At 39.9% G+C, this 15012-nt stretch overlaps 1 protein-coding gene across 1 annotated transcript in view; it reads left to right on the top strand.

The window, feature by feature from the left end:
• ZCWPW2 (zinc finger CW-type and PWWP domain containing 2) overlaps nucleotides 1–15012 on the top strand; it is a 112314-nt gene that overhangs the window by 82836 nt on the left and 14466 nt on the right. Inside the window, exons 5-7 of the mRNA XM_026649348.1 lie at nucleotides 918–979; nucleotides 2204–2271; nucleotides 10607–10728. Coding sequence (XP_026505133.1) covers nucleotides 918–979; nucleotides 2204–2271; nucleotides 10607–10728 — 252 coding nt within the window. The remainder of the gene's footprint in view (nucleotides 1–917; nucleotides 980–2203; nucleotides 2272–10606; nucleotides 10729–15012) is intronic.

Below are 15012 nucleotides of genomic sequence, written 5' to 3'. Positions count from 1 at the left end.
ATGTTTTGGAATATTATATTATCTACCAGTTATGGAAAGTGTAAAAGAAAGTTTGCATCATTATCTTAATATATATACTCATTTAAAAAATCCTAATAATTAAAAATATGTTATTATTTGTATTACAATAAGGCCCAAAAGCCCCAACTAATCTCTGAGGACCCATTGGGCTAGCCACTGTACAGACACACAGTGAGAAGCAGTCCCTAGTTATCTTATAAATAGATGAAGCATTTGAAAAGTCAGAAGGGAAACAAAGGCACAGAGAATGAAATTACTTGTCCAGTGTGACACAGCAGGTCAGTAGCAGAGCCAGCAATAGAACCCATATTTGCTAACTTGCACTCCAGTGCCCTGTCCAAAAGAGCACAGTGTTTGCTTTCCTTTTATCATAATTAACCTGTATTTTAAAAAAAACCCAAACAGAGTCTTGATGAAGAACATATATTATCTTTTTGAGCTAACAGTCTAATCATCCCTTCAAGAGTACTGTAGCATGGATTAAGCTATCATTTCTTTTTTTCGTATTCATACACACAAAATATACACTCTACACAGTACAAGGTATTTTTAATATAAATTGTGTATATACATGCTTAGAACATGTGACATACCTGTCTTATAAATCAAACTACAAAAGTCAGAGAAGAAGCCTACTAATATTTAGTATCATAATGAAAGCCTGAATCCACTTAAGGGATCTACAAAAACATTACTTGAGTTGGTGTAATTGTTTTATTGGATTTTTTAAAAATGTTTTGATAAATAATTTTTCATATTTGTAATTACAAGTTTAAATTATTCTCCTGTAAAAGTTCATGTAGTTACAGAATGTACTAATATATAGCAGAAAATTACTTTAAAATGTTACAGCATATTACCACTCACAACCAAGTTTTATTATTTTTGTGTCTCAGATAAAAGCTCAGAAAAAGCAAGTTGTCAAGAAAAATAGAAGTGGCATTGGACAAAAAAGAAAGTAAGATTTGGGTAGTTCTTTTTTTAACGTTTTTACTGTGTAATTAAATAACTTTCAATGACTTGGTAGCACTGTGATTAGTATATCATGCTATTATGTGAGATTGCTTCTGTCGTTTCTGAGAATGTGGGTGCTGGAGTAGGAAGAGCACCTACTTGCCCTCACTAACAATATCCAAGTCAATGCAAGAGCACTGCTGAAGGGAAGACATTTGGCCCTCTGTGGCCAGAAGGGTTGCAACAGCGAATCCTGAAGAGATGTGTAAATCAAGGGCAGGGCCGGCTCTGGCTTTTTCGCCGCCCCAGGCGAAAAAGCCTCCGGCCGCCCCCCCGGGGGGAGGGCAGCGAGCCCCGGTGGGGGCTCCGCTCTCCCCCCGGCAGCCGGGGGGAGGGCGCCGGGGGGGAGGGGGGCCGGAGCCCTGGGGAGAGGGCGGCGAGCCCCAGCTGGGGCTCGGCTCTCCCCCCCCGCGGCGGCCAGAGCGCCGCGCCGCCGCCCCCCTCCAGGTGCCGCCCCAAGCACCAGCTTGGGTGCCTGGTGCCTGGAGCCGGCCCTGATCAAGGGTGATGCGTTAGTGGAGAATTCAGGAGGACCATCAAGAAAGAAATATAAACACTATTTTTTCAGAACTTAGAAACATTGTTAAGCATGATTTCAATCGTCTTTCACAAATCCACTGCTACTTACCTTGCTAAATAATTTACTGTTAGTGATAATTGGCTAGATTTTCAGCAGGCTTTCATTTTTGTTCCTGCAATTATGCAGATACAAATAATAAAAGCAGTTTATTTGTGTGGAGGAACGATTAGGTCACTTAGATTAGTACCTGACAATAAGGTACTTGGATATCTATATTAGCTAAATTTAGCCTGGACAATTTTTGTGGATTAGAGTTTGGAAATTTGGCTCATTTTGTGTCTACATTTGAGTTTTTCTGTGCATAAATAGAAATTGCTTCTCATAATACATTTCTTCTTACTACTTATCCAAACCCTGGGACCAAAACTCTGTTAATAATATGGGATAAACAGAGGATTGTACCTATAATAAGTATTACTACCAGGAAATGAATGAGAGAGACAGGTGTTTTTTCACAAATCAATATGTAGCAACTATTGTAAGAAAGAACCTAGAAAAATGTTGTATGAATAAATATTATATTTTAAAATGTCCTTTAACTGTGCATCATTAGTGACTTGTATTAAATGTGTGAAAATCTTTTTCTAGGAAAAGTATGTTAAGATGCTCTCTTGAAACAATGGTTTCAGATGACTTCCTGTCAAAAGAAAATCTGGGTATGTATAAACTGTCTGTTTAATTACAAGTGTCCAGTTACTTTGAATAATATTTACATACATTTAGCATCTTAATATATTTAAGCTTTTGAGTCTCTTTTGTGTTGAAAAGATTGTCTTTGATGAACAATAATATTTTAGCATACAAGCCACGTGTATACATACAGAACAAAAAACAAATTCCAAGACACCTGTTGCTGCAATGTTAAATTCTCCTTAGAGTCATTGTGCACATATACATTCCATTGTAGGTGTATGTGTGCCCAATGCATTCTAGTCAGAGACTTTTGCCAGCAGGAGTAGTGGGTGGCACATGCGACTGCCATCTTTGTGCTCCAAACTGAGGATATGAAAGGGGTGTGGCTGCTGCCTCCCTCTCAGTTCCTTCTTACCATCCATGTCAAGAGATGGGGCTCCCTGTTAAGCTTGGATTTTCTTTACTTGCCAGATTTTAAAAATATATTGTACATATTTTGTTCATAGTTTTAGTGTTGTAGGTTAGTTAGATAGTTCACACTTTGTGTTCTGGGTGTCTCTTACCATGCAGAGATCCCCAGGATTTAAACAATGTGCCACTTGCAGGGCAGTAACATCTGTGAGTGATAGGTACTCAAGCTGTCTTGGAAGAGGGACATGTTGGGGACAAATGTCCATACATACCTCTTTCCCAGCAAGGATAAAGAATTTGAGGGAATTCCATATCAATATTAATTTGCTTGAGAAGTCGATGCACCCCACTTCAGAGCCTGACCCTGACTACAAAGGAAGGGAGATTTCTTCTATGTGGAGTGCACCTCTGGTTGCTCAGGCCCCAAAAACAAAATCTGGATAAAAGAGATCTTCTCCTTCTTCTCTTGCAGCTTCCTCAAAACAGAGGAAGTTTCCTTCACCATCTGAGGCTGATAGACCATCCTGGTCTTATATGTTGTCCCACAAATGGGTCAGATCATCTAAAAGTCCTTCGTTATTGAACTGAAGTCTGGTCATAAACACCAGTGTTCACTGGTACTGTTCGACGTAGCACTGTCAACTCTGGTGGGGCCATCAAGACAGGTACCATCATCATCTTCTACTCGAGCACTATCAGGGGCTGTCTGTGGAGCACTTACCTCCAATTACAGTAATGTTGATGTCACAAGCATTCTTTGTGACAAAAAGCTTATTGTGCCTTTTTGTGCCTAATTCACTGTCTGGTATCAATGGCAGCAGTTTCAGCCACATAAGCACTGTCCGCACTGTCTACCTTGTCTGCTCAGTCAGCACTGTTGGCACCATCTGTAATGCTGGCCCCGTTGGTGCAATCCATATACCAGTCAGCATTTTGTCCTTTGCTACATATCCCACCTGGACAAATAGAATCAGCTTTAACACTGGTAGTACTGCCTGTGCAGCAGCATGCCTCACCAGGGCTGAAGCATCTGCTGACACCCACTGGAGCAGCTTCTCCATTTCTTGAAGAGAGCTACATCATCTTCTCCTCAGATTTGCCTTTCCTCCATTTCCTCTACTGTTAACAGTCCTGCTGAAAATAAAAAGAAATAGAGCCCATGTCATTCTAATTGCTCCTACTTGGCTGAGACAGACCTGGTACAACTCCCGATGTGCCCGATGATGCCTCTCCGAGCCATTCTGCACCTCTTCTCACAGAACAGAGGATGTACCCTGCATCCCAGTTTGGGGATTCTCTGCCTCAAGACATAGCTCCCAGTCGGTTCCAACACCTAGAAAGCTCCTGTTCAACGGAGGTACAAGAAGTTCTGTGCACAGCAGAAAGGCCTTGACTTGACGTACTTACCTGCAAAAATGGTCCAGATTTCAGATTTGGTGCTCTTTTCAACAAATTTCCCCAACATCCGCAACTCTTCCACATATCCTAGACTAAGCATTGACCCTAAAGCTCTCTCAGGGTCCACTTAGCAGCTATAACAGCTTTCCACCAGCCTGTTGAAGGATATTCAGTGCTGTCACATCCAACCACTAAAAGTAAACCTCTTCCCACATCCTTGTCTTCCGATTCCCATGTGGGACTTAAACCTGGTACTGAAAGCATTGATTAGGCCTTTCAAACCTATGGCCACCTGTTCGCTGATGTACCTTTCCATGAAAACGGCCTTCCTGATAGCAATTACCTCGACCACGAGAATAGGAGAGAGAGCTGTTCTGAGGGCACATCCCCCCCGACACGGTATTCTTCCCAGAGAAGGTTACGCTTAGGCCTCATCCAAAATTCATCTCTAAGGTGACCGCCCTGTTTCATGAATCAATTAATTCACCTTTCAATCTTTTACCTTAATATTGCATACCTTGAATGTCAGGAGAGCCCTGTCCTTCTACCTGGACAGTACTAAGGCCTTCAGGAAGTCCCATAAGCTTTTCCTCTCCATTGCAGAAAGAGCCATGGGTTCAGCAATATCAGCCCAAAGGCTTTCCAAGTGGGTCTTGACTTGCATCAGACAGTGTTCCAAGTTCACAATATGATCCCTCCAGACTCTGTTCGGATACACTACACAAGGTCAATTTCTTCACTGTCGCCTTCTTCAAGAATGTCCCTATCTTGGAGATTTGTAGCGCGGTGACATGGCCCATACTTTCACAGAACACTATGCGATGATTGGGGACTATGCTGCTGAAGCCATCTTTGGCTCCATAGTACTGCCATCTGTAACTGACCCAACTCCGAAGTCCCAGCCCTCCAGAAGGGGTATTGCTTGGGAGTCACCTACAGTGGAGCACCCCCAGGGACACTACTCGAAGAAGAAGTTGTTACTCACCTTGTGCAGTAATCATGGTTCTTTAAGATGTGTCCCGCTATGGGTGCTCCACCACCTATCCTCCTCCCCTTTACTTTGGAGTTCTTGTCAGTGACTCTGCGGTAGAGAAGGAACTGAGGGTGGGGGTGCAGTGCCAACCTCCTGGCGCAGCACAAGGAGAGAGCGCATGTGTGGACCTAACGGAAACTGCTACCGAAGTTCTCAGATCAGCAGCGCAGGGACACAAGCACACCTACAGTGGAGCACCCATAGGGACACACATCTTGAAGAACCATAATTTACCAAGGTGAGTAAATTCTTCTTGCTACCAATGAAAATAGTGTTTTTGGTATCAGTTACTTTTGTGAGGATGGCGTCAGAGCTTCAAGCATTACTAGCAGACCCTCCTTTCACAATATTCCACCAGGGCAAAGTCTCTCTCAGGCTGCACCCTAAATTTATACCAAAGGTTGTTTGACATTCCACCTCAATCAAACCAACCAAACTTCTGGTTTTTGTTTTTGAAGCCTCACTCTAATAAAACTGAGGAGAGGCTTCATACCTTGGATGTCTAGAGAGCTTTATTCTTTTACCTACACATACAAAGTCTTTCAGGTAATCTCCTAGATTTTTTGTATCCTGTGCTGAAAGGATTAAAGGCAACCTCTTACAGTTCAGTATATATCCCACTGGATTTCTGACTATATCTAGCTAAGGTCTCTTGTCCTATGAGGATAACAGTCCTTTCCACTAGGGTTCATTCCACTTGATCAGCCTTTTTGAACAACATACCTATAGTGGACATTTGCAAAGCAGCAACATGGTCATCTGCACCTACCTTCTCCAGACACTACACTTTTACTTAAGCTTCCTGAGCTGATGTGAACTTTGGCAAGATGATGCAGCAGGCTCTCTTCAAATAATTAAAGTCCCACCATCCTCAAGGTAACTTTTGCTGAGTCACTTACAATGGAATGTGTATGTGCACAACTATTCAGAGGAGAAAAAATGGTTACATACCTGTACAGTTAACTATTATTCTTGGAATGTATATGTGCATAACATATCTCAATGTCCCTTCTGCTTTCCTGTTACTTTGAGTCTTTGTTGGATGGTCATGTGAAGGAATGGAGAGGGAGGCAGAGCCACAGCCATTTTATGCCCTCAGCTCCATGCACAAATGTGGGAAGGGGCACATGTGCCACCCACCAGTATGGTTGGCAAAAGTCTCCAACTTGAATGCATAAGGCACACATACGCCTACAGTGGAATATGTATATGTTCACCACGCATCTCAAAGAACAATAGTTATTGTACAGGTAAATACTTTTTAAATTATTATTTTAATAGTTAACACAGTATGAATTACAAAACCAGGTAAAGATCTTAATAGTTAGCATCCACATCTCAATGCTTTGGAGTCAAGGACATATTCAGCATGATATAGAAAACTTGTGGCAGAACAGGAGACAGAACCCATTCTCGGTCCCAGTCAGTGTCTCATAGCATCTGATCATGTAATTAAAGACTGCATCGTTCATCTGTGTTTCTCACAATGCTTTGTTGAGGTGGCTGTATAAGAGTTGCTCCGTTTTACAGAGAGAATAACCAAACATATAAATTTGGCTTAATCTAATTGAGAAACAATGTGGCTAAATTAGTGAGATTTGGATACGCCATAGCAGAGGTCAGGGTCCTATTCCCAGCTCTGTCAGAAATTATCTCTCAGAAATGATCACGAGCAACCTCTCAGATCATCAGTTAACTCATCTAACCTCTTACGGTAATGGCCTAAGTGAATATGGGCTGTGAAGGACACAATTGTTAACAATGATCAGTGGAAGAGGGGAGACTCAAAATCATCATGTCCTGGGTTCCCAAACAAGAACATCTTCATCTAAGCCAAGAAGTATTTTGTCTGTGTCTTGTCTTGAGCTCTGGCTTTGTGCATTTCATATGTAGGAGAACAAAGAAAAAAGAAACCAAAAACAAAGGGTTATATTAGAAAGTGTTAGGGTACCTGAACTATATGTGTTGTTAGTTGTGCTGGGTTAATTTTTTCAGACTAATAGTTTATTTGACAAAAAAAAACAAAAACAAAAAAAAACCAGTTTGGTTGACTCAAAACTTTTCACAAATTTTATGTGAATTTGCTAAATAATTCCAACCAAAAATATTTTGGTGGTGGTAGCTGTGGCTAATTCCTTATAATATTTAGCCCAGTGGTTAGGGCATTCATTGAGGATGTGGGAGACTCAGGTTCAATTCCCCACTCTGCCTGATGTGGAGAAGAGATTTGAAAATACTCTCCTGCCTCTCAGGAGAGTACCCTTATCATAGCATTATGGAATATTTTGCAGTGGTCTCTCTTAGTCTTTCTTGTGGAAGTTCCACTTTTTATTGGAGCACAGATGTGAATTTGAGTCTCCCACATCCTAGGTGAGTGCCCTAGCCACCGGACTACAGAGTCATTCATTTGCCCTGTCTTTCTGATCCAATGACTATTCATTGCCATTATGAATGACTATGAACTGACATTATGAATGACATTGACTGCTATACCATAGACTGATATCACCACTACCTCTTCCTCCTCCTGCTGCTTTGTGAATCTAGCCCTCTAAAAATGCCTGAAATAGAACATTCCCCCAAAGCAGTTTTTCTTTTAATTTTGCCAAAACATTTTGCAATTTTTGGATTCAGTTAATTTAGGACTGATTTTTTTTGATTGCCAGTAAACCAAAAAAAAAAAAAAAAGTAGGTTATTCACCCTGTGCTGGTTCCTATTGCTCCACCTATTATGAAAGTGTCCTCTGAATAAACAAACAGTAGGCAAAGTAACCTCAGAATTACAAAGAGTGTTTTTCAATATGACATGAAAAGCACTACAAAGAAAGAATAATTACAACAGCCCCATGATTATAGTGGAATCACTGTAGGTGGTGTCCCAGTAGTTTGTCAACAATTTAAATCTTTTGTATCAGTTCTATACCCTATTCTGATTAGACTAAATATTCATGTGCTTTCCAGTGAAACAGTTAATAGATGGAACTAGGATATCAAAATAGCTGCTTGACCTAATGAAATACATTAAAGATTGCTTGGACCACTGGAAACACTTCACAGCTACTTCTATATGGTATATTATAGAGCTAAAACTTAATATCTTGGATTGACTCAGTTATATAGTTTGTGTTCTCACTGGTGCTGCACCTAGAATTACAGCACATAAACATATAAGAAAATATGTCTGGCTATGGAAGAAACTCTGCATTGCATTGTTATAGCTATAAAATAGACTGAATTGTGATTAATCTGTTATTTGCTCAGATTTACTTGTCTAGTATCCCAGGTTAGGCTAGGTACAGTCTAATATGAAAAATGCTCCAGAATATTGGCTGGAAATGTCATTTTCATAAGCACATCTACCAGAAGAATTCTCCCATTCTCAGCTATTGTCCGGATATATGGTCTAAAATGCAAAAAATAAAATTGCTGACAATTCTATACTTTCTTCACTTGAGCACACTAAATTCAGAATTCCCCATAGCTTATCAGAATTAAGCTTTCAGTTATTGGGAAATTCCAGGAATCATACATTTCTTTGATTTAAAAGGAAAAAAAAATGTTTAGATAGGAAACATTTTGGATCCACAAAACTCCTTTTCTACAATAGGCTCCATGGCATTATAGTTAACACAGATACTCTGTTTGGGCCTTTCTCAGCCCAAGAACAACTCCTCATACAAAGTTGAAAATGAAAGGCCTTTCATCTTCTCTTTGCTCAATCCTACTAAGGTCTCTATGGAACAAAAATCTTCATTTATGTGACTGGATATTGTATAAGTTTTTGGCAGAATACTAGCAAACAATACACTGTATACAATATAACATCTTATATTTTTCAGTTTTGTAAAACAAGTTGGGATACAGTTCATATGAAAGATTATATAAAAATGTATGTATGTATGTATCTATGTAATTGTAAAGTATGTTACCCTTATCCTGGTACGACTTACATGATTAGTCCAAGGAAAACACATATTAATGATTTGGAAACACATTAAAAATGTTATACCAAATGTATTGCATACCATATAAACTACACCTAATGAAAATGATGATTCAGCTACCAGCCAAAAACACTGGTAATATTGATGATATTCATTACATGAGAAGCGCTGAAGAAGAGCTTTGTGAAGCTTGAAAGCTTGTCTCTTTCATCAACAAAAACTGGTCCAATAAAAGATTTTACCTCACCACGTTATCCTGGAACCAACATGGCTACAACACTGCAATATATCAGTAATGGCAGACTTTCCATGAAAAGACATTTGTAGGGTTTATGAAGCTGGTACTGTTGTGCAAACATCCATGCAGGCTTTACTGCACATTTTGACCAGATAAGTTGGTACAATTATTGATCTAGTCATTTCTGAAGGTAGTATGTAATAACTTTACTTGAGAAGGCCTTCTCCTGGCAGCCTCTAAAGCCTCAGTAAGGTGAGATGAAATGGTCCCACCTAGAAATTAAATTAGTTCAACTAACCTTCAACTTGAAGGTTGCATTTAATACTTTATTAGCACAACAGAATCTCTTTATAATCTTATCAAAGCTGTTTACAGAATGTCTTGCTTTAGAACAGCTTCCTGCGTTTTTTTCTTCCAGCTTCTCTTTAAAAATAATTACATTAAATAAAAATGCGTTCTAACATTTTCCCCTAAAACCTACAATGTTGAAAAAAAAGAAAAGTTTTGTGTCAAATACTGTTAGTATGAATTTACCTAATTTCAAATCAACGCTCACAGTGAAAAACATTTGTGTTACATATTGGAAAGAAACAAGGCTGGTCAGAAGGGACTGGTTGAGCTTTCTCATGGTAGCGTTGTGTCGTGTCCATTTACGGAAAGGTGGGAGATGACCTCATGTGGCCTCCTGCCCCCATATTCCTGCTGCCTTTGGAAAAGGCTGCTTGCAGCTGCCACCATCCTATTTCTGTAGGAAGGAGAAGAAAGACTACCAGTGACCTGTCTCCAAAGAGCTCTGCTTCAGCAGAGCCTCTTGGCTTTGTGAGTTTTGTTGCATTTTGTATCTCCTTTCAGAGATTTTCTATCCAGAAAGTTCAAGAGGTATATTTTGTATAGTAATGTAAGAAGTTACTTTTTATTTTTGTTTAAAAAATTTTCAGGCAAGTTTCTACTCATATCCGGTATAACAGTGCTATACAAATTGCAAGAATTTTACCTAACAAGATAACTCTTTTATTATTCTTCACTTAATCTTTACCATTGTGTTGATTTCAAATCATTAAAGACCAAAGGATGAATTGTTCTCACATCTGAAGCCAGTAAAGTTACTCTGGATTTTCACCAGTGTCAATGATAGCGGAATTTAGCCCCATATGGTTTTACCACAGGAAACCCATTTTCTTTTCCATGTTTGGAGTAATGATTTTCCCTGTAGATTTTCTGTATCTGTTCCCCACTGTTTTAATTGACTGAGTAATAAATAATATTTCATTAATAATGTTACATAAATATACATATGTATTTTAGCTAAATTATTGATTTTGTTGGTTTATTAGTTGTCTCTGAGACAGAAGTTATATTAAAAGATCTAGAACAAATTCTCAGGCGTGTTGCAGACCCTTTAAAAACAGCTTGTGGGTTGTATGGAAATGGAGAGGGAAAAGATACAGGAGAAAAGGTATGAATTATACATGGTATTGCTAACTAGTTACTGGAAACATTTTTAATTTTAGTGGAATTTATGTTAGTGCTTAAGAAAGACACTTTTAAATATGTTTTAATGACTATATAATGTACTTCTGAAAACAATATATACTGCCCACTTTTTGAATGCTATATATTTAATTATAATAGTGATATAAAATAAAATTGTTTAAAGATCATATTTAATACAAACCAGTTTCACTGTATCCTACATTTAAAACAGAAGATATTTGAAATTAATATTCATGGTTGAAATCCCAGTCTCAGGGAGATGCATCCACTGATATTCCCATTATTAATTATACTGCAGATGTCTGCACGTGGGCAGACAAGTAGATCTCACTTGAAATACTCGTATACCTATATTTCAAATTTGGGTGTAGTATATCTAGCTAGGAGATGGCCTCTAGAGATCCACACTCTCCCTGCACATGGTCCAGGATCACCAAACAGCTAATCTTGTATCTGCAACATACTTAATAAGTTACCTTCTTTATTCAAGGGCCTATTTAGCTAATGTTTACTTTATTTCCCCTCTATTTAAGTGTAAAAAAAAAAAAAAGCACCTAATCAGATCGTCTTTGAGTGATTGTCCACATCTATTCCATTATTAGTGCACATACACACCAGGTGAGCGAGAGTGCAATTTTTTTAAATAGCATTGTCTTTCAGGGCCATGTCTGCACCCTCTGGTGCTCCATATCTGAGGTCATAAAGGTGAGGTGACAGCAAGCGACCTTCAGTTCCTTCTTACTGCCTAGGGCTACAAGATGGAACACCTTCAGTGTCTATGCACAATGTGCAACTGATTTTCTATAGTTAGTTCTTAATTAATGCTCTAGCTATAGTTGGTGTAGTTTAAGCCCATTGGCAAAAAAGAAAAGGAAAAAAAAGAAAGGGGGGAGGGGGGAAAACCTTTTCAAGTTAAGGATATGCTTTGGAACCAGACCTTGCCCCAGACATAGTGAAGTCAAAGTCCCCTAGATTCAAGACCTGTCTCTCTTGGGAGGCAGCTGTTCCTATTATGGACACCCTAACTGCCTCTTCTGCCTTGGGGAAGTACCTATATCATAATAATAATGGAGATATCCTATCTCCTAGAACTGGAAGGGACCTCGAAAGGTCATCGAGTCCAGCCCCCTGCCTTCACTAGCAGGACCAAGTACTGATTTTGCCCCAGATCCCTGAGTGGCCCCCTCAAGGATTGAACTCACAACCCTGGGTTTAGCAGGCCAATGCTCAAACCACTGAGCTATCCCTCCCCCCAAAGTTTCTATATGCTGCTTCTTTCCCAAAAGAATCCAAAAGCAAGGGAATCCCACCTGAAGCTTTTCCTCTTAGAGAAGTACATGATAGCCTTGTTGTCTCCTGAAGGAGAGACCATCTTACTGGATCACACCAGCTCAGTGAGTTCTCCAATAAGTCAAGTGTCTACCCCAGGCACTAGAGGTCATTTGGCACTGAGGAAGTCCCACTCCTCTACCGTGGAGTCAACCAGAGCTTCCCTACCTTCCTTCACTCAACACTGAAGAGAGAGAGAGTGCTTACTGGTGACCACAGACACAGATCTCCCTCTCTGGTGCTGAGCAGATTTACCTTTGGAGGCAGTTCAAGGCCCAGATTGGATACTGCTGATGCTTTGACACTGAAGGGTCACCAAATTATCTTAGTGCAGCTTGGAGAAACTACTTGTGTGCCTGGTACTGACAAACAAGAATCGAAGCATCTGACACTAAAGCAACTGGAACTGAAATTTTAATGGCAGAGCTTCCCATGCTAGCACTAAAGCTCTTTGCACTAAAGAATCCAGTGTAACCTAAGCTGTCAGTCCTGGTACCACGCCTCTGACACCTGCGATGGAGCACCTAGCACTTCACTTTATGGTACCAACCTCGCTTCTCAAGGTGGAGGGAACACTACCTTCTCTTTTTTGTGGTACCCATAACATTTGTAGTACTAGAATACCTAATGGTATCGGACTAATCAGAGTCACCATTTCTGGCCTCCTGGAAGAAACTACTCATTGACCCCAGCCCAGATACTGATACAAAAATTTCTGGGACCCTCTTGAACTCTTAAAAGATAATCTCTGCCAATGAAAGATTTATATCCCTTCTCCTCCACTTCAGTAGGGCAAGTGAGGCAGAACATGCTAATTGCCCCATTGTCATGAAGCAATTCACTGCTGGGACTGTTTTAAACACATGGGGAGGCGTCCTTCTTTGGAAGATAGTATTAGGGAGATAAATGAATCATCAGGCTGAAAACAGGACATTTGAGCTAAATAAGATGAGTAAATAGATCAGTAGGCTAAAAAGACAATGTCTGAGCCAGCTAAGATAAGAGGGGGAACACCCAGGGAACCATTTACTATGAACAAGATAATAATGGACAAGATAAATTAGGAATGTAGAGATGAGGTAAGGAGTATGTCGATCATGGAAAATGCATGGACAGAGCATGCTGCACAGGGATTGCTTCCTGCAAAGTAACAAAGTCAAAGTGTGGTGCAATGTATAGTAAATGCAATGAGATATGTAATGTATATAAAGGGACAGGGTTTCTGTGTAACTTTGGAGCTGTGATGTACCCTACATCCACTCCCCCTGCATTTGAGACTGATCAATTCAGTGTAGCATTGCTGTATGCCAAATAAAGATATCCGAGAGATGAAGTCTGGAGACTAACTGAGTTCTTGGGAAGCTGAATGGAAAGAGATCTTGTAGGGAATCCCAACACTTAGCTGTTGTCAGATCTCTTGGCAGCCTCTGCAGTTTTTCTTTTGGTGTTCCAATTTCAGAGATTTGTAAAGCAGCTACTTGGAGTTCAGTCCATACCTTCATTCATCACTACTTTTTGATAGAGGGCTCCAGATCTGATGTCTGCTTTGGCAGAACTGTATTACAATCATTGTTTCAATCGACTACACCTATGGGATGTGAATTACTGCATGTGAATCACCAGAAGTGGAATACATGTGGATAATCACTCAAAGAAGAAAGAGCAGTTATTTACCATACAGTAACTGTAGTTCTTTAAGATGTGTTGTCCACATGTATTCCACAATGCACTTTCTCTGCTACTGCAGAGTCCTTGTCAATATGGATTCTGTTTTGGAAAAGGAACTGGAGTGGTTGCATCCATCTCACCCTTTATGTCCTCAGCTATGAAGTCCCAAGGGGCATATAGAGCACTATTCAAAAAGATTCTGATCTCATCCACATAGGTGCATGCACACCAGAAGTGGAATACATGTGGACAACAGATCTCAAAGAACCACAGTTACAGTAGGGTAAGTAACCTCTTTATGTGAGTAATCCAAAATAATATACACCAATGGGAAAACTGGCTGATTATACCATGGTACTATTTCTAAGGAAGCATATGCTTGGTCTACACTTACCCCCCAAGTCGAAGTAAGGTACGCAAATTCAGCTACGTGAATAACGTAGCTGAATTCGACATACCTTACTTCGAACTTACCGCGGTTCAGACGCGGTCCACACGCGGCAGGCAGGCTCCCCTCGTTGAGCTGGAGTACCGCAGTCGACGGCGAGCACTTCCTGGTTCGATTTATCGCGTCCAGACCAGACGCGATAAATCGAACCCGGAACTTCGATTGCCAGCCGTCGAACTACCCGGTAAGTGTAGACTAGCCCTTATTATCATGTAATTCTATCTACTGTCCAGTAAATCTAATGTAATTTCCTACTTAAATAATGGAAGCGATGTCTAACAGAAAAATCTGCATGCAACTAGAGGATAATAGAAACATGTGCAGTGAACGGCATAGATTTATAAAGAAAAAACAAACAAATTTGATAACTTTTTTTATCAAATTACAAAATCAGTTGTAAAAGAGAATTGATTACATATAAGATATCTGAACATTAGTTAAAACATTAGACATTGTTTCTTATAAAATCTTACTTGAAAAATTAATCCAAATTGGATTGAACATGAGTGTTCTCACATGAATTGAAAACTGTCTCAGGGACTGTAAATAAAGAGTAATGATAAACTACATAGGCTCCACATTCACTGGGCTGCTAAAGTACAGAACCATAAGAGATAACAAGGAATGGTGATCTGATGGCAAATTGATAGAATCACTTATATCTTCTTATAGTTCCACTGGCAGTTACAGGCTTACCTGTTAGCAACACGGACCAGAGTTGAAAGGCAAATGTAACATCTGACATAGAGAAGTGGTGTTTTCCAACGGTATCTACCCTATTGGATTGCCACTCTTATGCCT

The sequence above is a fragment of the Terrapene carolina genome, unplaced genomic scaffold (assembly GCF_002925995.2).
Source record: "Terrapene carolina triunguis isolate 2854851 unplaced genomic scaffold, T_m_triunguis-2.0 Scaffold84, whole genome shotgun sequence".
In the NCBI taxonomy this organism is placed as follows: Eukaryota; Metazoa; Chordata; order Testudines; family Emydidae; genus Terrapene; species Terrapene triunguis.
This window is presented reverse-complemented; position numbering and strand designations above follow the sequence as displayed.